Source organism: Sapajus apella, unplaced genomic scaffold, assembly GCF_009761245.1.
Source record: "Sapajus apella isolate SASKATOON/1434 unplaced genomic scaffold, GSC_monkey_1.0 scaffold4, whole genome shotgun sequence".
NCBI classification, from domain to species: Eukaryota; Metazoa; Chordata; class Mammalia; order Primates; family Cebidae; genus Sapajus; species Sapajus apella.
This window is the reverse complement of record NW_022436944.1, coordinates 35559510-35584396: the sequence shown is the minus strand read 5'-3', so window position 1 is coordinate 35584396 and position 24887 is coordinate 35559510. Positions and strand designations below refer to the sequence as shown.

Here is a 24887-nt window from a genome sequence, read left to right as displayed (position 1 = left end):
TTTTGAATGGAGTGGATAAACACAGCCAGACTTCTGGAAGATTTTAAATAGGCAACTCAGTGTAGAAATATTATGAAGCCTAGGCCGGGTGTGGTGGCTTATGCTTGTAATCCCATTTTGGTAGGCTGAACTCCTGACCTCCTCACTTGAGGTCAGGAGTTCCAGACCAGCCTGGCCAACATGGTGAAACCGTGTCTCGACTAAAAATACAAAAATTAGCCAGGTGTGGTGGCACATGCCTGTAATCCCAACTACTCAGGAGGCTGAGGCAGGGAGAATTGCTTGAACCGAGGAGGTGGAGGTTGCAGTGAGCTGAAATCATGTCATTGCACTCCAGCCTGGGCGACAGGCAAGACTCTGTCTCCAAAAAATAAATATTATGAAGCCTGAGAGGTTGAAAGCTAGAACAGTTGGTACACTCTTAAAGTCTCCAAGGCGAATAGTGATTAGGCGACTTAACAGGGTGAGACTTAACTGGTGATGATTCCATAGAACTCTTCCAATAGCGGACTGAGGCAGAGAGGACTGTGCTAGATGACCTGAGGGCTTCATGCATGAGTGGTAACCCCATCACAGACATAGGAAACTCATTAGGAGAAATGGGTTTAAGAGTAAAGAACATCACTTGGGGGACAGAGAAAAGGGTTTAGGTCTGGTTGGAGATATAAATTTCAGAGTTATTTGGATTAAAAATAACTCTTGATGATGCCTCTTAATAAGAAGTACAAGAAAAAATAAGACAACGAACTATTAGGAAGGAAGGAAAATCAACAGAAAAGCACACTGGATTCTGAGAAGAGTTCAAGAAGGGGAGGTGAAGGGTACCAACTGGCACCGAAAAGTTAAGGAGGGTAGGAGTGGAGAAGCCATTGTATCTGGTGTCGAAGGCATTCTAAAGAAGTTTCGTAAGTGAAGCAGTTGAGAGAAAGGGAGACAGATTGCAAAGGACCTAGAAATGAGTGTGGAGAAAATGGATAAATGGCTGTAAACTACTCTTTGGAAAAACTAGGCCTTTACAGGGAAGAGGAAGACATTAACTGCTCATACTGGCATGGTCTAGGAAAGATTGATGTGGGATGTTGGTTTGTTTTTAATGACAGAAGAGACTGGCATGTTTCTAATCAGAGGAGAAAGCCAGGGAGAAAAGAGGGGATTGAAAATGTAAGAAACAGTAGACAGAGTAGATGATTAATGGAGATATTTGTCAAAGAGGATGAGCTTGAGGGCATAAGAAAAGGGGTTAACTTTGTACTGAAGAATTGCTCAAGGCTGATAGAGTCCAGCAGTTGAGTGTTGCAAAGACAGTTAATTGGAGGACCTAACACGATGCATATATGACAAGAACAATCAACTGCAAAAGGAAGGGACTGCTGTGGCATGTAGCATAGCAATATATGGCATGTAATCAGGAAATCAAAGTTTGGAACAAAGGCAGTGCTACCTTTTTGCTCCCAAAGAAGGCTGTGGGGAAAGTGGTATCACTGGTAAAAATCAAGTTTCTCTTACCAGGGGTAGACATAGATAAAGGGACCCTAGAGCTGGCGAGGGGTGACCACGGGGAAGTAGATAAACAGAAGGAGGCTGTGCCTTAGAAGATCCTTATTAATAATAGAGACTTGGTAGGAATAGTGGGGGTCAGGAATTTAGAAGGCAAGTGACCCAAAGAAAACCCAAACCCTCTGAACTGCCCCAGGATGGACTGGGCACTCGACTCATGATTCACTGAGATAAACCTCAAACACTTACCCCTTCCTTACTCCGGTAAGTTCACATTTCTGGGAGGCAAGCAACCTGGCAGTTAATCCTGGGCTCAACACCTGACTCTACCAATAACCAAGCACGTGGCCCTAGACAAGCCATATGACTTTTCTTGTTTCCTTACTGTGAGGCAGATGTTGTGAAATTTTAGTGTGCATATGAGTCAGCTGAGAAGCTATGTAAAAGCACATGTTGTGGGGCTCCACTTACCAGAGTCTAATCCAATGGGATCCAAAAATCTTCTTGACACATGAACCCTGGATGCAGCAGGTGGTCCCCACGGCATACTTTGGGAACCACTGTCCTAAAAGGCACCAAGGCAGATGATGATCTCCATCCCTTTCATAGAATCCCATTCTTCATCGCCCCCAGAGTTCAGTACTGGTGGTCCCTTGTCCATTTGCCCTTCTTATATTGCTTTTCTGTCCTTAAAAATGATTTAATGATTCTTCACCTCTTAAGTGTAGGTTGCACACACTTTCACACTGTTTCTTCCAAAGAGTACAGTATAGAGGGGGAGGGAGATGGAGAGTAACTTGGCATCAGGGAAACTTGACTGCCACTATCTCAACCAGAAGATAAAGGTTAACATCAATGGTGATGTCATCTTGATTGTATATACCCTTAATATGATGTGATGAGAATGGCCTTTTACCTGTGTGATCTTCCTCCCCCAAACCCATAAGCCCAGTCGAATCAGAAAAACACTAGAAAAACATCAATGAGAGACATTCTACAGAATGCCTGGCCAATACTTCTCAAAATGGTCAAGGTTATTAAAAAAAAAAAAAAAGTCTGAGAAACTGTCCGGTCTAAAGGAGCCTAAGGAGACATAACATGTGGATCCTGGATGGGATCCTGGAACAGGAAAAGACTATCAGCTAAAAGAAAAGACCTGAATAAAGTCTGGGCTTTAGTTCAGAAATCAGTATTGATTCTGTTGTGACAAATGTACCCTACCAATGCAGCTAGTGTAATACAATGTTACAAATGGGGGAAAATTGATGTGAATGTGTAGGAACATTCTGTACTATGTTCACAACATTTCTGTACATTTAAAACTATTTGAAAATTAAAATTATCTTTTTTATAAAAAGGAGGGAACTCCCTCTGTAAACCCATGTTGATTTCCCATGTAGGTGAACTTTCCTCAACATAATCCTGAGATTGATTAATAAACCGCAGAAGATGTTCTACTAGTTAGAAGTTAGAGATTATTGCCAGGTTGTCATGCTCCCTTGTTTATCTTCATTCTCATTCCGTATCTTAAAACTAGATTAATCAATCTGCCATCTTTGCAGAGACCAGATGATTTGCATGAATCATCCTGGAAACAATGTTATTAATTTTTAAAAAACATTACAGAGCTTTTCTCTTGACTCATTTTCATGGCATTGAGCTGCTGAGATGGCAACTTGCGCTAAACAATAAATCATGCTTGCTGAGGCTTCAGTGATCAACGGAGGATGCCTCCCTGGCCAGCAACAGCAGTTCCTCTTGTATCGCTTGCACAACACGCAGTTCTGGGCACAAACCCATTGCTGTGTGTGATCCACACAGATGAGCTGAATTAGTGCAATCATTTCTCATTTCCAACCTAAAAACAACCTCTCTGTTTAACAGGGAGAACCTGGAGATCTGGGAGAAAAAGGAGCGGTTGGTTTTCCTGGTCCACGTGGCTTACAGGTTTGTATTTTGTCACTAGTTTTTATCTGGTCTTTGAATCTTTTAGTTCAGTAGATATATGGTGTGGTTCTCCAAAGAGAGTTTTAGGGATACCATCTTGATGCAGTTTTATAGTTTTCTGGAAATTGAGAGATATATTGTCCTCATCTTAGTCCCTTGGCCAGCCTTCCAAAGGTGGCAATTCCCCAGGTGCCATACATCATGGCCAGAATGCTCTTGAAGCCAAACAGTGAAACTTGTCTTCAGCCATCCCATGACCCCTTTTCCAGCCTTTCTTTTTATCAGAGCCCCTTCATCAGAAACCCATTCAATCCTTCCCCATTGCTCAGGGTTTCCATGAGGATCAGACGGTAGCCAATGCTGGGGCATTTACTTCTTGTTTTTGTCTGGCAAATCAAAAATGGTATTAAAATACAAGTGTTATCCAGGAGAGGTAATACTGCTATCTCTTCTTACTGAAAATTTATTATATGCTTGATTTTCTGTTCATTTAATCTTCATAGCAACACGAGTAGGTATAATTATCATTCTCAGCTTACAGATGAGAATACCAAGGGGCAGTGCACTGTTTGTATCAAACAATTGCCTTTAGTACGACTATCATAAAATGTCGGTGGCCTGCCCCAGAAGGAGGATCCTGTATCCTGGTTTTTCTTTATCAAACCAAAAAGGTGGCAGTCTTGTCCTCTTGAGGAATAAGCCTGCCTCTATCTGTAGTCTGGGATGTTGCTAATCAATTGCTCTGTTTACAGGGCGATGATGGCAGTCCAGGTTATGGTAGCGTTGGACGTAAGGGAGCAAAGGTAAGTGATGTCTGCTGGAAGCTGGACATTTTCCATTTCTTTTTTGTTACTTATTTTGTTTGCCACATTTAAGAGAAAAAGGGAAAAAGGGAATGAGGCAGTCAGACAGTTAGAAATACATTTTGATAATTTATTTGCTTTTATCTCATGAGGAATGCGGTAGGAGAGAAAAGAACGTGGTAGTTGAAGGTGCAGGCAACAAGTGAAACTTGAAAACACATTTTCTGTTCTTTACAGTGATGTGTGGCCCAAGTCTGACTTGTTCCAGCCTGAACAGAGTATGCAATCTTAGCAGATCTACGCTTAAGTTTACTCAGGAAAGTGCTCCAAAATTAGGCTGCCTTTTACTATGTTTGCTTTAGCCATTAGTCAGAGGTTGTGCAGGAGTTTTCTAAATGTACTGGGCCAAGCAATAACTTAAAACTGTATGTTAGAATAGTAATTTCATGTTGTCACTGAATATTTAGGAGGCTGGAACTTGAGAGATAAGTTTACAAAGACCAGTGATTTCTATATACTAACAATTACCACTAAGAAGAATGAAAAAGATCCCATTATAATTACAAAATACAAAAAACATAGTTAAGGATATCATTTCTGCAAAATGTTTGAGATCTTTGAGAATAAATTGCTGAGATAGAAAAGAGAATTTCAATAAATGGCGAGGCATTCCAAGATCTTGTTGGAAAGTCTAAAATAGTATAAAGGATCAACATAATTCCAAGTGAAATTCAAATGAATATAATGCAAGAGGCTGTTTGGAAGAATAAAGAATGAAACACTAGAACTTTCTGAGAAATAATACTAGTGAATGAGGGATATCCAGTGTAATGTTCATTAGAACAGAGAACAGTTAATATTCCATTATATAATCCCTTAATTTCCCACAAGAAGGGAAATATTAAGTAGCCTATGGCATTGGAATTTAGCCACCCTATAAAATGAATGTATATGAAGTTTATAATTATGTAAAGAAATTATGTGACGATTTCAAGTAAAAATTTAGAATATACTCAGAAAAACCTTTATCTCAATTGCATTACATTGCATTTTAAAAAGCTAAAGGGAAATATGACAAAATATGTATAATCATTCTCAGCAGTAAGATTTTGGTGATTTTTCTTTCTATTCTTTTGATTTTATACATGTTTGAGGATTTATTATAATCAGAAAATGGACTTTATTTTAAATTAATCATGTACTTTTTTATTTAATAGGATTATAGCTTTTCAGTTATATTCTTTGAACAAAGTGAACTAAACAGAGGACCCTAAAATGAATGATCAAGTTTAGACTCTCCATAGGCTTTCTAGATTTCTCCATTGAAATCCATTTTAAGATCACCTCAGAGACACACGGCCAAATGAACATCTATGCTGTTATATGCATACAAAAGAAGGAAAGCCGATTTGCAACTCTTCAGATGTGTACTTTTAACCACCTAGGTAGTTATAATATATTGAAGAAGCCCTTAAGTACTTTAACTTATAAATTAAAGTTTGTTTCTCAGATACTGCTATTTAGCTTCCAGATTTCATTGCTTTGGCCCTTTCTTAATTCAGAGGTATCAAAACTAAAAAGGACAGCAGGTAAAATGAAAGTCAGTGTAAACCTCACTGGGTGATGTGTGCCTGTATTAATCTTCCCTCCTCTCCATTACAGGGACAAGAAGGATTCCCTGGAGAAAGTGGACCTAAGGTACCGTGTGCTTCCTAGTAACTAGAGATGGAGGTTATGAAATATATCCTGGGCCAATAGAGGAACAGTGGATGATAAATAAATGTTCTACCTTTGTGGAAGGAAGGAGGGAAGAAAGAAATAGACCAATTTTTTTTTTTTATTTTTAAGATTATAGATTTGTTTAGGAGTGTAAGACTTAAAAAGTATTTCTAGTTTTTAAATTAATATGAGAAGATCGAAAAATTTGCCTTTCAAAATTTTTTTTCTCAAATTTATACCTTCCCTCTATCATATATATTTTCTCATTTACTCAAAGAAAATTATAAGGCTGGGTGCAGTGTCTCACACCTATAAGTCCAGCACTTTGAGAGGCTGAGGCAGGTGGATCACTTGAGGTCAGGAGTTCGAGACCAGCCTGGCCAACATGACAAAACCCCATTTCTACTAAAAATTCGAAAATTAGCTGGGTGTGGTGGTGCATGCCTGTAGTCCCAGCTACTCAGGAGCCTGAGGTGGGAGGATCAATTGAACCCAAGAGACGGAGGTTGTAGTAAGCTGAGATTGCTCCATTGCACTCCAGCTTGGGTGACAGAGCGAGACTCCGCCTCAAAAAATATATATATATAATGTAAAAAACCAAAATTGTATGATTTCACCTGGCTCAATTTTCCCAATATGTTTATAAATCATCCTCAAATAACTAGTTAGCAATGACATCTTCTACCTTCGAGATACCACTTTTTTTAGAAACCGTTACTGAACTCAGTAAATGCCAGGTTCTATGATAGAGTCAGAGGATAAAATAAAAGAACAAAGTACACTTCTCCAAAGAGCCAGTGGCTCGTGTTGTCACTGGAGAGACAACAAAGTGAAACAATGCTGATGCAGTGTGCTGTGTAGAGAGTTACATCAATGGAAACACACACATCCTCACACTCTTCAAAGAAAACCGTTAAAAATGCATATCAAAAATGTCTTCGTGGAATCAGTTTAAAGATGCAAATATGATAAATATGTATGTTTGATTTTAATAACTATTTTGCTTTAACTAATGTATTTAGGGTGAGACTGGGGACCCTGGTGGTCCAGGAGAGACAGGGCCGAAGGGAGCTAGAGGCACAACGGTAAGCTTCTTAGAATCCAATTGTTGACAACCTCACTACGTTAGGAAGTCCTCCTTCCTACGTTGACAGTTTGAGTTGTCTTTTGTTACTAGTGACTTGCAAAATGCTTGTCTTTTCTGTTAAGGCAAACTTGGGGAAGGGGAATGGATATATTATTCATCTCTCAATGCCAGTGCAGAAACAATGAACTGTTTGCTTTTAGTGAGCAAGTTCACATGTTCTAGCTGCCAGGTACCATACTTAACACTGGTAATAAGATTTTGTAAAAGAACTCCCTGTGATTCAAAACAGTTTTTGCACTGCCAAAATGCAGTTAGTTTAATCCTGTCTCCCTGGCAGGTTTAGTGCAGCCTAAGGCCCACTGGCATCTTGTGTTCACTTTTCAGGTTTTGTTAATCTACTTTTAATGAGATATATGCAGAAAGGTCCTCTTCTCATTTAGCTCAAGGATGCTATCTCTTGAGCTTTGTGAGAAAGTTTGTTTACTCTGTAACTGGGTATGTCTTTATTCTGTGGAGGGGCTTAGATATCACCTAGTGGTTTGAATCACTTGGAATAAATATAGGTCTTCAATAAAATTCATCCTCTAGGCTTGCCTTGGGTTCCCCTGGGTTAAGAATGGTTTTCTTGCATTTGCTGACTCTATATATCTTAGACTGTGTATAAGTGAAAATGCTGTTTTAGTTTTCTAAAAGACAATCTTAAGATAATTGTCTCTTGATACAGACATCATCTTTTTTCTTCAGAACAGCAATGATCAGGCAAACTGGTCTTAGTTTATCATGTCAATTAGTAAGAATTTTAAAAACCTGATAAAAATGTATACTTGAAGTGGTTTTCCAGTTTTTGTCTTCATAGCTAATTTTGCTCTGATCTAATTTTGTTTCTGCAAACTGTAAGATCTTTATGTATAGACATTGCTTATGTAGGTTTTAGGGGTACAAAATAAGGAAACTCCTCTTTTTTTCCTCCTCCCCCTCCTCTTCCTCCTCCCCCTCCTATAAAGACTGCTTCTCAGCTATAATTGTTTTCCTTATACTTGTTTTTGGATGGCTATCTATTAACATGATGTTCTATTTAAAAAAGATGAAGGCTGACATAATTAGAAAAATAATTGGAAAAGACTTTCAAATTAATCCAGATGTCATCTGCATTGAACTGTCTCTGGATCATTTATTTCCCTTGGCTTATTAATGAAGTTTAACCTTGAACATCGGAAGCACGCTAACAAGTTCATGGTTGGATCTTCCCCCACAAAGGCACATTAATCATTTCAAAAGACAATACACTAATGGGAAACATATACACTTTTTCTGTTGGCCTTTGAAAATACTTGATTTTTTTGTTGTTCTCCATTTTGGACAAGTATCACTTTCTGTAACTTCGTCTTTTCACCTATCGAGCTACTTTTTCCACCTTTACATGAGTGTTTTTGGATTTGAAGCTGAGTCATTGAAAAATCCAGATTTTCCCTCTGAAAGAGCTGAAGTTTCTATTGGAAGATTTTGGCAAAACTTCCACTTAAATTCGGAATGCCTCTTCAGTTCTCTTTGAATGACTGTACTCCTCTTTTAAATTCTCTAAATCTTCACCTTGATTTTTCTTTCCTCAGGAAACATTTTTTAAAATTTTGTCATGATTTTTAATCTGTTTTGTGTATATATGTATATTTGTATGCATTTTTTTACCACCTATACAAATATGCACATAGTTTAAAGCATGGTTCCTCCATCTCAGCACTATTGACATTCTGGGCTGGGTGAGGCTTTGGTTGAGGGGTTGTGCTGTGCATTGGCACCTACCCACTAGATTCCAGCATCAACTGCCCTCTGCCCTCCTCCCTCCACCCCCAGTTATGACAATTAAAAATGTCTTCAGACATTGCCATACGTCCAGGGAACAAAGGGAGACAAAATTTTCTCTTGCTAAGAACCACTGGTTTAAAGAGTCAAATAACAGTTTTTTATATTAAAAAAAAAAAAATCCTTCACCCTCTCACTCATACCCATTTCCTTCTCCTCACAAACAACAGCTTTCACTTCTGAACTTACTTGTCTCAGAATTGACAATATGCCTCTAAATATCCTACTTGTGTTCTTATTTTTGATTCATAAATTTTAAGCATTATGAACTGATTTCTTCCTGCTGTTAAAAGTTGCTGATGTACCTTTCTTAATTTTCCCTTTATCTAAATCCTGTCTGAAAACATTCAGATGAGGCAAGTATTCTCTCCACCTTAATCCTGACCCAGAGCCTTCCAACCTGACCAATCTGGTTGGGGTTCCTCTGTGCCTGGTGCCCAGCTGCCATGCTGCAATCATCCTTCACCTTCTCCTTTCCCTTTGCCTCTCTCCTGCGTCGGATCTCTGCTTCTCGTTCTTATTCTCAGACTCCTCCTGTGGGAATGCTCCCTTGTTTCATGAAAAATTCATCCAGTAGCCTGCTAAGAAGGGATGACTAAAAGGTATATTTTTTGATACAGCCAACATCTGAGAAGGCTTTGTACTACCTTCAGACGTGATTGCATATTTTGCTAGTATAGTTCTGGGTTGGAATTAATTTCTCGGAATTTTGAAGGCAGTCATTCCTCCGTTATTTCTAGCTTCTTTTGTTGCTTGGGAGAGTCCAAAGCCATTCTGATTCCTGATGTGGCCAGTGTTCTCCCTCTGGCACCTTATTTCATCATTTCTCTGTGTGCAGTGTTTTGATATTTCCTGGGTTTTATGAGTTGATGTCCATTTGTATCCATTTTCCTGAGCATTAGGTAAGTTCTTCACAGGCGTTAGGAGCCCGAAATATGTGTCCTTCAAAGAAGTGTTGGTCAATTATTTTGATGATTTCTTATATTCTCTAGTCCCTGTTTATTAAATACCTACTATTTGGTCCTTTAATTTTCTTACTTTTTCTGTTCTGTCCTCCAGCTTTTTCTCTTTTTGCTCTACTTTCTGGGAGAGTTCCTTGAGTTTATCTTACAATGTTTCTCTCATACTTGAATTTTCAAGAGCTTGTTTTTGTTCTCTGAATGTTCCTTTTTTATAGCATACTGTTTTTGTTTCATGATTAAAATATCTTCTTTTACCTTTCTGAGAATATAAATATTTTCCTTTTTTGACCAACATAGCCTATTTTCTACATTTTATTTTCCTTTCTGTTTTGATATCTATTACTCAGATGTTTCAGGAATTAGGTATTCATATTTAAGAATTGAAGACAAAAAGATTGATTGGGGTCAGGCATGGTGGCTCATGCCTGACATCCCAGCACTCTAGGAGCCTTAACAGGCAGACTGCTTCCGCCCAGCAGCTTGAGACCAACCTGGGCAACTTGGTGACACCTGGTCTCTACAAAAAATACGAAAATGAGCCAGACATGGTGGCATGTGCCTGCAGCCCAGCTACCAGGGAGGCTGAGGTAGGAGGATCACCTGAGCCAAGGAAGTCTTGGCTGCATTGAGTTGAGATTGCACCACTGCATTTGAGGCTGGGTGAGCCTGAGACCCTGTCAAAAAAACAAAAAGAGACTGATTGGAAGCTCTGAGAACATGAGTGGGGCTTGTCAACTACCAGTTTCTCTGAGTGAGTGATCTAGCTACTTTCTTTATTTAGCAAACCTCTGAAATCAGTAGATCTTTCTTCTTTGTCTAATGAAGTTCTCCTGAAAAAATTTCTTACAGTCTCCTACCTGGAGAGTAAAGGTCTGGCTGCCAGCTTTCTAGGAGCCATCCAGAAAAAGAGAGCTGGAGACTCTCACATTTACTGTACATACTTTGATTTACTCTGCCTGTTTTAGGTACTGTAGTTTTTCAGCTCAGCCTGGAGTTTCACCTCTGTTTTACCTCTGTTTGTTGCTAGGGTGGGAAAAGGGACATTCAACCGTGAGAATAGAGAGGCGATTTGGGGATTTGTAAAATGATTCTCAGCTAAACATCTTTACTTAACCTCTTTTCCTCACCTCTTTCCCTCACCTCCACTTCTGGAGGTTCCCAGTGCTGCCAAATCCTCAGCCTTCTGGGACGTATGATATAAAACACATTGGTTCTTGGCTTTATCTTCTGCTGGCCTAGGATTCAACTTTCTCAGGTCTGTTAAGTCATTTAACACTTAACATTTGCTTTCCAGGCTCAAATTTTATGACTGTCATCTCCTTTCTTATTCTCCCAACATTGTTGTTTTTTGCCTTTAAAAGAATCTACTTACTGTCATCTTAGTAAGATATTGGAATGGAACAAAGGTAAAAGCATGTACTCAATCTGCTCTTTTCTCCTGGGGGTTAACCTTTATCTTCTAAATAAAATTATTTTATTTTTCACTCAACCCAGCACACTGTCAATATCATTGGAATGCCCAAAGGATATCAATCATTATTTACTGTTTTATAGGTAATGCTTTTACTAATTAAGTTGATTTTAAACTTCATTTTTTAGTCCTGTAAAAGTTGTAAATTCTGTGGCATTTTGAATGAAGAAAAAGAAATATTATTCCAATTTTTAAACTAAATCCTAGCTTTATGATAAACTTATTGTTGAATGTACGTGAAAATATCTCTGACATCTAGTAAACAGGTAACTGTTATTTTTATTGCTATTATTCCCCATTTCATTACAATATTTCCTACTAATGATTGTGTTTCTGTTGTTTTAAAAGTTTTATATTTCAGTTTTTTTTCTAGACTTTTTGCTTTTTGTTTGTTTTTTTTCAGTTACCTACCACTTCATTTAGATAAAAAGTTTTCCTTTGACCAACAATTCTAGTCCTAGCAATCTTCCCTAAGGAAATAATCAGTATCAGGCATATACATTTATAATGGCATTCCCTATTAAAACAACAAACAGTAAGGGACTAACTAAATCATGGTACAACCATGTGATGGGGTACAATGCAGCTATGAAAAATGATTTTTGCAAAAATAATACTTAGTAAGTGAAAATGTCCAGAGATATATTTAGTTTAAAAGGTAGCAGAGAAAAGTATGATTCAAATGAGTTTTTAAAAGGAATATGTGTCTTAATACCAAAAGAATAAGATAAGACATCAAAATGTTAATGAGGATTATTTTGGGAAGAAGGGACTGCTGGGCATATTTTTCCTTCTTTGTGTTTTTTTTGGAAAACTCTCAATTTTCTAAAATAAAAGTGAAATTTTCACTTTTGAATTTTCACCTTTGAATTTTAATTTTTTTAATTTGAATTTACATACACATACACCCATGTATAAATATAATTTTAAAATAAGTAAATTCTGCTTTGAGATATCTGCTGGGCTTCCAGGAGAGATGGGATCCTCTGGGGAACCAGGACACCCTGGACGTAAGGTAAGTAGCAAAGCTATAAACCACACCAGGTCCTTTTCTACTCAAAAAAGTCAGTGCATGAAATCTTCATTGTACAAATTTGCATGTCTTCTGTCTCTGCTGCTTGACCACTGTTTTCCCACCTTTATGGGGAAGAAAGTACTGATTAAGTATTTAGAGAAGAAAAAATAGTGATTAAATACATCTCTTGAGAGATGGGGAAATTGAAGGAGGAAATCAAAAGTATCTAGACTAAAATGGTATTTCTCAATTATATTCTGTATCTGTCCAATCTTTCTACATGTAATAAGTGATCACTGAATGAATGGAAGTGAAAGGAAATTAATAGTGACTGTGATCAACGTTGCATTCAAATGGAACTTACTTGCTTCAGGAGCTGGGGTGGGGCTCTGTTGCATTGTTTTCTTGGGTGTCTCTCTTTGAGAGGAGCCAGACTCTTCCTCTTCTGAAGATGAGATTGAACAGATGAAATTAAAAATAGGTTCATTTGTTCTTTCTATCCCAAACTCTGACAGATTTATAGATGTGTGTGTGTGTGTGTGTGTGTGTGTGCACGCGTGGGTGTGTGTGTATATATATATATTGTTTTGAGAAGGTAGTTGAGATCACCTTTCCACATGGTCAGTTTGAGTCTGATCCTTTTGTCAGCTAAACGATGATGGGAACAGATTAAGGTTCAGCTCTGACTGCTGTTCAGTGGCTCAGGCAAGGAATGGGAGTCGAAGACCTTCAAACCCCTGCTGTGAAAGAGGGCAGCTGCACGCATGTGGCTCAGCTTTAGCTAGTCCTGAGGCATAGGCCTGCTCCAGTGCTCTGCGGCAAGTGTCAGGCTGTCAGCTCCATCCTTGTAATTCTGGACAATGCTTGCCATCTGGAGATGGACCCAGAGGAAAGTGGCCTCTCAAGGCTTGTGTGCACCAAGCTTGCTGCTTATCATTTGTTTTTCCACAGTGTTACTGTTAATTAGGTAATGAGCGTCTACCTGCATTCTTTTTTCCCCTCTTACAATTTAATGAGAATAAAACTTTTAAAAGTTATCACTTTCTGAGGGCGATGTTGGTGCACACGGGCTGCTGATGGTACGTCTAGAGCCATTAATACAGCGTTTTGTTTGTTTTCCTAGGGTGTGAAAGGAGCCAAAGGCTTGGCGTCATTTTCTGTACGTATCTCCCGATTACAACAGAGTGCTCTGAGTGCTCCATTAAATTTACTTATTTTTAAACTTCAGGGCCTAGTAGTTTGTTGGTTAATTCTCTGTTTTATTTTTGAACTGCAGACATGTGAGCTCATTCAGTATGTGCGGGACCGCAGTCGTAAGTATCCTGCCTGAAATGATCTCCCAAGTTGTCGGCATTCATAGAAGAAAAGCAGAGAACGCTACACTCAGAAATGAGACAATTCACCAGCCAATTTCTTAAAATTAGAGATGTCCCTGCATGTATTTTTGAGTCAGCATAGACTGGTGACTTTTAACTCCCTCTCTGGCTGCTATCATGTCTATTGAAACCCATGTCAAGCAGTAAGAAATAATCTATTGAGTGCTTTTAATCTAAAGAAAATTGAGATTTGATGTCTGAATTCACCTCATGGTAAAATCAATCAGTTGAGAATCACTTGGAATTTTTTAAAAGATGATTAATAACGCCTGACAGTAACTGATAGAATTCGAATTCGCCTGGTATGAAAGAAGCAGCTGTGATAATAGAGCGTCCTGGTGAGTGGGAGTCCTGATCGCGGTTCATTGTTTGTTATTCCTTCCCTGGAAACGTATGTTTGATTATTTTTAGTTAGACTGATTGACTTGCTTTAAAAATTCATAGTAATATGGGCCAGGTGTGATGGCTCCCGCCTGTAACGCCAGCACTTTGGGAGGCCGAAGCAGGCAGATCACAAGGTCAACAGATCAAGACCATCCTGGCAAAACGGTGAAACCCTGTCTCTACTAAAAACACAGAAATTAGCTGGGCATGGTGTCATGTGCCTGTAGTCCCAGGTACTTGGGAGGCTGAGGCAGGAGAATCACTTGAACCTGGGAGGCGGAGGTGGCAGTGAGCCGAGATTGCGCCACTGCACTCCAGCCTGGTGACAGAGCAGGACTCTGTCTCAAAAAAACAAAAAAGCAAACATACTCTGCCAAATTTTTTTTTCTCTTTATCAAAATTTTAAAATCAAAAAGACATTTTGATTTGGCAAATGCTCATTTGAATTTGTTTTAAACCTTTATAATATCCTCTTCTATCAAAATATGTTGATACCATCAAAAAATTTCATGTGCAAGATTAGGAGAGAGTTGACGATTTAATGTTCATCTACAAATGCATAATGACTTTCCAAATAACAGTGTGATGGAAAGGAGGAGCCAAAAGTTCCCTCCAGACATTTTGGGGGAAGAAAAATAAATTAGAGCCTATTTCTATAGAGAACATTGGTTTCAAAGACAGATATTTAAAATCTTTGAATGCAGTGTCTATTGGAACTCTGTCTTCTTATGGCATAATGGAACCATGATGGGAATCAAAACACATATATACATTGAGTCATGAAGATGGGTTGTTGTGGGGCTCAATTAGCACGGTAGGTTGTATGACATAGAGACCATGTGAATTGTAATCTCAAGGGAAGATCCAAGTATGTTGAGACCTGATCTTCTAAAATCTAAAGGACTCAATACAAAATCACTAATCTAAAAGTGGGTACAAAGGTATTTCAGAAGTAAGAGTTATTTAGAACAAAAAAATAAATCACAACCATTAACTTTTGCATATTTTATATGAGTATATGATTGTATAAACAAACATCATGGCTAGGGTTCCTCCCAGGAGAGGCCTTGCAAGGCGCCCCTGCAAGAAAGAAGTCTAAAGCAGCGTTGTCCAATAGAAGTTTCTGCAGTGCTGGAAGTATGCCCCTGTGATGTCCAATATAGTAGCCACAAGACCTATGTGGCTTTGAGCATTTCAAATGTGGCTAGTGTGACTGAGAAGCCGAATTTTTATTTAATTTTCATTAGTTTAATGGCTGCACGTAGCTTGTGGCTGCGATATTGAGCAGTATAGTTCTACGCAAATGTTCATTTAATTCAGAGTAAATCCACCTCTGATACTTACATAACACATAGATATGCATATAATATACATATAGTGTATGCATACATATTATACATAGATACAGACACATTTGTTTATGTGTGTATGTATATAAGTGATAGTTATAGATATCTACATGGGGAAAATGTAAAGAGATGGTGGAGCTTTGAACTTTCCAAATTCAGCACACCTCCCTGTAACATCATGTTCCCTCCCAGGCAAAGATTCTTTGTCTTTGACAGCCGGCTGCAGGCGGCTGATTTATGGCTGTATGTTGTCTCATTTCCCACATCCTCTTCCCTTTGGAAGGAATAGTGCTTTAATTTACCAAGATGTTAGACTCTGCTTGCATTTTCTCCAAACTCTATCTGTTGCCTTGATTTTTGAGTCATCTACAAAAAGCAGACAGGATAGAACCTTTCTTTTCTGCACAATACAGAACTCTGTTCTCCTACCAAATAATAATCCAATCTCCTTTGTTCTTCTTTCTCAGCTGGCGGACATGGTGAGTAATCTTTATTTACAACATGCTTTAATCAAGCTATAAAATGTCATACATCTGGAAAGATGAGATAAAGCAGTATATTGGCTTCCAACTGATAGAAATTTTATCTGGGCTTTGCCGCTGACTCATGCTGGTAGCAGAGACTTGCTGCCAATAAATCACACAGCTTTAGCTGAGCTTCACAGCTATTTCTCAACAAAGTGATTTGCTTTTTTATTAATATTAATAAAAATTGTTAAGATTATTAATATCATAGTGACTAACATCACCATTTATTTTGCATTTAGGTTTTAAAAATATGTTGGGGTTTTTTTAGACAGGGTCTTGCTCTGTCTCACAGGCTGATCACTGTTCATTGCAGCCTTGACCTTCTGGGCTTAAGTGATCCTTCAACTTCCAGAGTAGCTGGGACTACACGCACGTGCAATCACACTTGACTAGTTTTTGTACTTTTTGTAGAGGCAGGGTTTTGCCCTATTGCCCAGGCTGGTCTTGAACTCCTGGGCTCAAGTGATCCACCTGCTTCAGCCTCTCAAAGTGCTGGGATTACAGGTGTGAGCGACTGCAAGTGGCCAAAAATAGTATTTTACTTACCCCCTTTATTTTCTCACTCTGTCATATCATCTCTGTCATCCAGTGGTTAGGGATTAAGATGCAGAAGTCCGAATAAAAGTAGGGATGATCAGATAGCAAGTAAGTGGAATGTGTGACTCACTCAGATAATGCTAAAATCCATGGAGCTCATGCATGATGCTAATTATCAAGTGAGCTTCAGATTTTCAGTGAGAATTGAAACGTATTTTACAAATGCTTCTTACATGATGTTTTTGTGTAAACTTATCATCACCCTCTTATACATTTATATACTTTGACTTTTTGTATAAGACCACCAATTCATGTCCTCTGATGGCTTATCCATGCATTTAAGAATATTTGTTGAAAACCTACCAAGTGCCAGTATCTATAGAAGGCATTAGGGATACAGAGTTGAATAATGAATGTGGTTCCTGTGCTCAGAAACTGCAATTCTTAGGGAGGATTCAGATCACAAACAAACAAATGAAAGCACAGCCCATTAGGTGCTGTTTGAAAGAACTAAAGCATAGACTGCTGTGTCCTGGGGTAATGTAAGGGGGAGATGTTTTTGGACAGAGGACTCTTTTGGGGGCAGTGAAACTAAAGTTTAGACTGAAGAATACAAAGGAGCCATATTTTGGCAGGGCGCAGTGGCTCACGCCTGTAATCTCAGCACTTTGGGAAGCTGAAGCCAGTGAATCATGAGATCAGGAGATCAAGGCCATCCTGGCCAACATAGTGAAACCCCATCTCTACTAAAAATACAAAAAATTAGCTGGGTGTGGTGGTGGGCACCTGTAATCCCAGCGACTTAGGAGGCTGAGGCAGGAGAATCGCTTGAACCTGGGAGGTGGAGGTTGCAGTGAGCCCAGATGCCATTGCACTCCAGCCCAGGCAACAGTGTGAGACTCCATCTCAAAAAACAAACAAAAACAAAGAAGCCATCTTTCAAGAGCTGGACATAGGGAACTTTCAGTGCAATGGCCATGAAACAGAACACACCTAGGCATTTCCTAGGAACTGATGGAGCCCAACAAGATTGAGACGTAGGGACAGAGAGTAGCACATAAAAAAATGGGGAATAGGCAGGGGCCAGAACAAGCTGAGCTTTGCACATTATAAGGGGGCTGGATTTTATTTGAGTTGTGATGGGGAGGGTACTAAAGAGTTTGTTGAAAGTGTGTAGGGGAGGAGTATGATCTGATTTTTAAATATTGCTTAGGCTGCTATGGGGAGAATGGATTGTGGCAAGGGTGGAGGGTGGTAAATGTAAAAGGCAAAGGCCTAGTTTAGGGAGGGTGTTAGTATTCCAGGCAAATATGATGGTGACCTGGACAAGGGCCGTCAGTGTTGTGTTTAGGTTACATGGCAGTGGTGTAGGCTGATCCTTGCCTCCCTGTCCTTTCTATCACGTGTTCTGTGGCCAGTGGCAGTCCTCAGTACATAGTGTGTGGTCACAGAGCCATGTTAGTTGGGGATCCACACGTGGCAATCCCTCCCTTCTCGAGGAGGCCCTCTTAGGTACCACCACAATCCAGCCTAGGCTTCTTCAGAATCTTTGGGATTCCTAGCAGCTTGCTGGGTTTTACAGATTGTGTTTTATAAGATGAATTAGTCCCTAGGTGTTTTGGGTTTTTTTTTTTTTCCCGTAAAAACTTGAATTTTTTTCCTAAAAACTTGACTAGTTTAGCACTAAGGTGGGCAAGGCCCAGCTGGCCCATGGCAGAGGGATGTCTCCTTGATGGCCTACATGAGCCCCAGCAAGTCAGAGTTCCTGAGCTTGTTGTAAAGCAATATGGTCTTTGCTGTGTTTATTATCTCTGAATCCAATTTGCTGGCATCTGAACGAGAGGAGGCACCTCTCCAAGAGAAATACATCACTGGGGTGTCCTTTTACCAACCAAATTCCAGCACTAGGCATCTCACACATTATTAAACTTTGATTGTTTTTATACCTGTTGCAAAGAACTGCTCTTTGTTGAGCTCTTTTTCATTCATTCAGCATTTGCTAGATATCTGATATATAGCAGGGACTAATAACTTAGAAGATCAGCAGATACTGTTCCATACATCATAAACTAGGAGAAATGAACCTTAATCAGGTAATCAAATATGAGTTGCCAACGACAACAAGTGCAAGATACTGAGATTAGAATGAATTAGAACCAATGAGTACAGATGCATAAATATGTGATTAACGCTTACAATGGAGCTTACCAACCATAATCAGTTTCTCTCAGTAATAAGGCATATTTATTCAGTAAACTTGCATTTGTAACTGTTAAACAAAAATGTATCTGTTAAAGCTTTCCTCATTCTTTTAGTAACGTAGTTCTCACAATGAAAAAGTCTGGAATGATAATTCTAACAGCAGTGGTTGACATTTATTGAGCACCTACTATGTGCCAGGTTCTGTTCTAAGTATTTTCCTGAGCTGATTCATTGAATGCTCACCCCAGGCCTATGTAGCAGGTGATGTTATGACTCACATTTTGCAGATGAGGAAACTTAGACCCAGACTGGATAAGTAATTTGGACAGGGTCCCATGACTGGTTAGTGCCTGGGCCAGGGATCCAGGTTCTACCTGTATTGCCTACTCTCTTTGTATCTCATGCTTTGCTCTGTAAACTGTCAGTTTTCTTCCAATTTTTCTAAAATTATCAGTGGAGCTTTCACAGCCATTACTTTTTAACTCTTACTACATTTCCTTATTAAGTGAAAAAAGAAATGTGTTTTAGTTTAACTGAGTAAAGTTCCAGCAACAAAACTTGATACCTTTGATCCAGTGTCTGTAGGTGAAGGCTATTTCCAGGAGCTCTCTATTGTTTAGAAGGAGTTTGATTGTCAGCTTTAACATTTCATATAAAATAAAACTGAATTCCACTTGGCTGTGAACTGAATAAAAAGAAAAGACTACAAAAAGAAAAGAAAAAAAAACCAAAAACCTGAATTCCAGATGTTTTTGTGTTTGATTCAAAAGAGCAAACTCAGCTTTTGGAATGACATCTATAATTATTCAAGATTTAAATATATAACATTTTACATGTTCGTTTTAGGAGTTAAATTATTTACACTCTTTAAGTATTAAATAGTTAACATTTAAAATTACTTTGCCTTCTATGTATCTTTAAAAAAAATAATAATAAGGATGCTATGTGATAAGGGATATGTTCTTTTAGGAAAACCCGAATGCCCAGTGCACCCAACCGAGTTGGTGTTTGCCTTGGACCAGTCCCGGGATGTCACTGAACAGGAATTTGAGCGGATGAAGGAGATGATGGCTTTCCTGGTGAGAGACATTAAAGTCCGGGAGAACAGCTGCCCCGTGGGAGCGCGCATTGCCATCCTCTCCTATAACTCCCACGCCAGGCACCTCGTGCGCTTCTCGGACATCTACAAGAAGAGTCGACTTCTCAGGGAAATTGAAGCTATTCCTTATGAGAGATCTTCTGCCAGCCGGGACATCGGCAGAGCAATGAGGTTTATTTCCAGGAATGTCTTCAAGCGGACGCTTCCGGGGGCGCACACGAGAAGAATCGCCACATTTTTCAGCAGTGGTCAGTCTGCGGATGCCCACTCCATCACCACGGCCACCATGGAGTTCAGCGCGCTTGACGTCATTCCCGTCGTGATCACTTTCAGCAACGTGCCCTCCGTCAGGCGTTCATTTGCGGTAAGAGGGGGAAACCTTCCACGTGACCATTCTTATTTACCTTGCCTGTGTTCAGAAGCCTCTATTGGAAAGTATGGAACTACCTTGCATTCAAAATCAGGGCCATTTGTTAGGAAGTTTAAAAAATTCTGGATTGGCTCAGTAGAACAAGTATTTCTTACTGTGTACCAGGAACATGTTAAGCTCTTTCTATTAAACCGGGTAAGGTCAATGCATTAACCTGTTTCATTTTCACAAGCAGTATTATGAAGCAGATGATGAGAACACTGAGCGTGGAGAAGTTAAGCTACTTTTCCTGGTTCCCACAGCTAAGCAATGACCAAGCTTGCTGCTCTAGTGTTCCCCCAAGCTACTCTTTGAGTTGCCTCTGAATCTAAAGATACTGACTCAGGAGGCTGGTAAACATACATGTCACTTAGATAGCCAGGGTGGTAATTGTTGCTGTGTGAGCAAAGCCAATTGGCTGATTTTATAACTTTGCTAATTATGTAATGACCCAAAATTTATAAAGGAAAAGCCATTCTAGTTATAGCTTTTTAGATTGGGGATTAAAATCTCAATATGTTCCATTCCTAAATGAATCACCTGGGATTAAGACAACTGAGGATAACTTTAAAGCATCCTGTCGGTAGTAGCTTAGTGGCAGGGCTTCATCACTGCAGACCTCCGGGGCCCAGCAGAGGGTCCTTCCAGTCGGTCTGTTGGCCCCAGATGGTGTTCTGTTCTCCAGAACAGAAAACATGAAGAGGGACCCACGGAGCAAGCAGCAAAGAGGCACTGGAAATTTTAACGTAAATAAAAAGTCCAGCCATTTAAAAATTACTTTATTTAAAAGAAACAACTGAATCATTGCCTTCAAGCACATGAAAAAGTATTACTGGAGAATATTAGCCAGCTGAACTCCAACTCTGCAAAATCTCTTGTTAGAGAAACTAGGGGTGACAGCAGTAGGAAACTTTAGATTTTAAAAAAGAACTTTTGAAAGGCAATGTTGGTTTACTGGGCATGGATTAAATGGCCTAATGCAGGTAGTCAAGACGTTACCTTTTTCTGCAGGTCTTTTATAGGGGCGGTCACTCACCATGGAGGGTGACTTCTATTTTTCCTAGACTAGAGGCTAAAAGTGGCCTTTTGAGGCCGTTTCCACTGCTCTGTAATTTTCTGTGAAAGTTGAAATAAGCATAACAGAGTTGAAATACATTTCTCATCTGTAAAATATGGAAAGCAGTAAGTATCCAGTTCCTAGAGTTGGTGTGAAGATTAATTGATGCAACACTGTGCAGTAGTGGCCGGTACATAGTAAACACTCAAGAATGATAGCTTGTGCTTTAATTATTAGCATTCAATTGCTTGATCTTGAACTAAAATTTATTTAATAATAAAATTTAGGTTGTAAAGGAGCTGAAACTGCTATTATTTATAACATCATTGAATTATCAGAATTATGCAAATGAAAGGCTGATGAGTCAGGTTCAGATAAGGAAATACACATAAAGTAGAAAAGAGTGGGGCCGGGCTATACAAATGTAGCGGCTCTGAGAAGCAGCAGAAGCTAAACCATTCTGTAAGTGATTTTGGTTACATACAGTCCTTGTAATTCCCTCATCCCTTGGGTTTTATTTAGTCATGAAAGGAGACGGCTTTCTCTCCTGATGCAAATTGTGTTAGAAACTTAAACTGACACACTTCCACTCAAGGGTGTGTGCACAACATATAACTTGTGAAAATGTACTTGGTGTTTTAAACTTGAATGTTCACAGTCTCCCCTAGAAATTGATGAATCTGGTTTCTTGATTCTGCCCAAATCATCTAGAAACTCTTTACTCCTTTTCATCCCAAAAGAGCACCAATGAAGGTTTAAAGTTCTTGATAATGACCCCCATAAATGTAAGTAGCATTGGCCCCCAACACTCCAACTTATATGTGATTATCTGATTAATGTTAATTTCTCCTCATTTCTGATGCGTAGAGATAGGAACAGTATCTGCTGGTCTTCTTGGTTATTGGTCCCTGCCATATATCAGATATTAAACTAATGTTGAATGAAGAAGAGCTCAACAAAGAGCAGTTCTCTGCAACAGGTATAGAAAGAAAAGGTTTAATCGTGTGTGTGATGCCTAATGCTGGGGTAAACATTGATAAAAGGAAACCCCAGTGATATGTTTTTCCTGGAGAGGTGCCTCTTCTCGTTCAGATGCCAGCAAGTCAGATTCAGAGATAATAAACACAGCAAGGACCACATTGCTTTATAACAAGCTCAGGAACTCAAACTTGCTAGGGAGTTAGAGATGAAGTCAGAATTGCTCCCAAGTTTCGTTCAACAGATATTTAGTGAGCGCCTCATTTTATAAACCAGGTACTGTCCTAGGCTCTGAGGATACAGGAGCAAACTGGAAAACCAAAAGGCCCACCCTGACATTGGAAGATGAAAGCAAGCAAGGTTGTCTGGAAGGGCAAAACAGAGGCATAAATGAAAATCAGCTAGAACTCCATGTCTGACATTACAGAAGAGTAATTACATTACTAGTTCTGTTTGCCACCTTTTTCTTTCTTGTATCCATTCTCTTCCATTGTGCTTTACCTGCGTTTAAACTGTTGTCCACTATTTTTTAAGAACAGAACTTGAAACTGTCATGACACAATGCATTTTTACTGTGGGTCCACATTTAAAAACTCTAGTTGGTGTCTTATCTATCATGGCTTTTCTAAATCTTGATCCATCTGGGTGTTAAGTAGTCCAGTGTGAAACGCAGTACCTGTGCAGCCATGTCTTGTTTGGGGAAAGCAAAACTTAAACTGGAGCCTTCCATAATCCACCCCTTCTGGGGCTCACTTGGCTCATCCTTAAAATGGTGGGGTTAGATGACATGATTCCTAAGATTTCTTCTAGATCAAACGTTCTGTGATTTTGTTTTTTCCTGGATCCTGATAGTTGGCAATAAGAAAGCTCTTGGCCCCTCCCAGCTAGTCTGAGCTGTGCTGTCTGAACTGACATTGGGTTTGGTGTCCAGTCATTTACCACCATCCAGATGGAGTGAAAGCGTGATTCACTTAAAACATTGCACAGAGACACCTCTTAATAGCTATTAATAATGCAGACTAACTATTCCTCCTGGCATATAGTTAAGACTACTTTTACAGATCACAAAAACCAATTTTAGCTAGCTTAGGTATACCCATATACATAAACTAAGTAGAGTTCAACTAAGTAAGTATCTAGAGCCCTGGTGTCCTCTGTTCCTGAGTTCAGATAAGCAGCCTCTGCTTTTACGCTGTGCTCATGTAACCTCCCAGTAGGTTCATGTTGCCTACTGCCCACATAGAACTGATTTAGCAAGATGCGGAATTGCAATAGAGAAAGAGCTTAATTAATGCAGAGCCAGCTGAACAGGAGACTGGGGTTTTATTATTACTCAAATCGGTCTCCCTGAAATTTGGAGGCTAAGGTTTTTCAAGGATAGTTTGGGGGAAGAAGCTACATAGGGATGTAGAAAATCGTCCTCATACACTCCGAGTCACCCCTGGATGGGGCCGGAGGAGTGGTTGGTGGGTTCAGGTGGAGCCATTCGTTATCAGAAATGCAAAACAACCTGAAAAGACGTCTCAAAAGGCCAATATTAGGTTCTACAGTAGTGATGTTATCTGTAGGAGTCATTGGGGAAGTTGTGTATCTTGTGACCTCCAGAATAATGGCTACTAATGGGTAATATAGCCCGTTGTTCCTGAGGTATTCAGGATCCCCTTTTTACCCTCCAAAGTACCCCATAGATAAGAAGTACTGTTTGGGTTAAGTCTTTCCCACTATGTCCACTGTAACTCTTATTTTTGGTAAGGTTCATCCATTTCTCTAGAAAAGAATAGGTTATCAGAGGGGAGACTCCTTGAGTCCCGATGAACCCACTCTTCTCTGTCTTCTTTAATCTTACCAGCCTACTGGACCCAGTCCAGCTTCTACCTGACCCAGTCAGACATCTGAGGCTTCTAATTGGATGCAATCCTATTAATTATAGAATCCAATCTGGTCTTGGACCCAGCCCGATATAAAACTTATTCAAACTTGAAGAGCTCAGAACACAAGTTTGTGGAGCTTGAATCAAAGAGAACCCACCCGTGATCCCAGTCAGTTGCTGTGAGAGATCAATGGGCACAATATACGAGGCAGGGATTTTTACCTGGTCACTTGGTGCTCCTGGGAGTCACTGGAGGTCTACTTTGGATCCCATTTGTGACATCAAAGTGTTAAAAACTTTAGGCAGGTTAAATTATGTAGAGTTTATTCACACTGACAGCAATTCATAAATCTGTCATGGGATCCCTGGGGTGCTGCTTTGCCGGCTGGAAACCTCTGTGGCCAGTGGTGCCTTTGCCTAAGTTTTTACTCAGGCCTGCTAAAGCTTGTTCCACCCATTCAGCCTGGCGGGTTGTGCTTGGCTCATGCTACCAGCCTGAATCTCACGCCTGCCAAGGACAAGCCAGGTGTGGAGCAACGAGGGGCGTGTGAACAGGCGAGTGTGGGGTGGCAGGGTGGGCAGCTCCCTGTGAGGCTGTGGCTGGACCAGATGTACCCCAGGCAGCTTCCACAGCTGGCACTGGGGAACACGGTGGCACCTGGAAGCTTGGAGATGCCAGGAACTGCAGAGCCCCAGAGAGGGTGTCACAGCCCCGGCTCAGGGAGCTCCTAGGTCTGG

The 24887-nt window shown here is 39.8% G+C and overlaps 1 protein-coding gene across 1 annotated transcript in view; it reads left to right on the top strand.

The window, feature by feature from the left end:
- Nucleotides 1-24887, top strand: part of LOC116542179 (collagen alpha-6(VI) chain) — a 110497-nt gene that overhangs the window by 62077 nt on the left and 23533 nt on the right. Inside the window, exons 25-33 of the mRNA XM_032266957.1 lie at nt 3382-3444; nt 4197-4247; nt 5910-5945; nt 6989-7051; nt 12299-12361; nt 13485-13520; nt 13638-13674; nt 15938-15949; nt 19706-20199. Of these exons, the coding sequence (XP_032122848.1) occupies nt 3382-3444; nt 4197-4247; nt 5910-5945; nt 6989-7051; nt 12299-12361; nt 13485-13520; nt 13638-13674; nt 15938-15949; nt 19706-20199 (855 nt within the window). The remainder of the gene's footprint in view (nt 1-3381; nt 3445-4196; nt 4248-5909; nt 5946-6988; nt 7052-12298; nt 12362-13484; nt 13521-13637; nt 13675-15937; nt 15950-19705; nt 20200-24887) is intronic.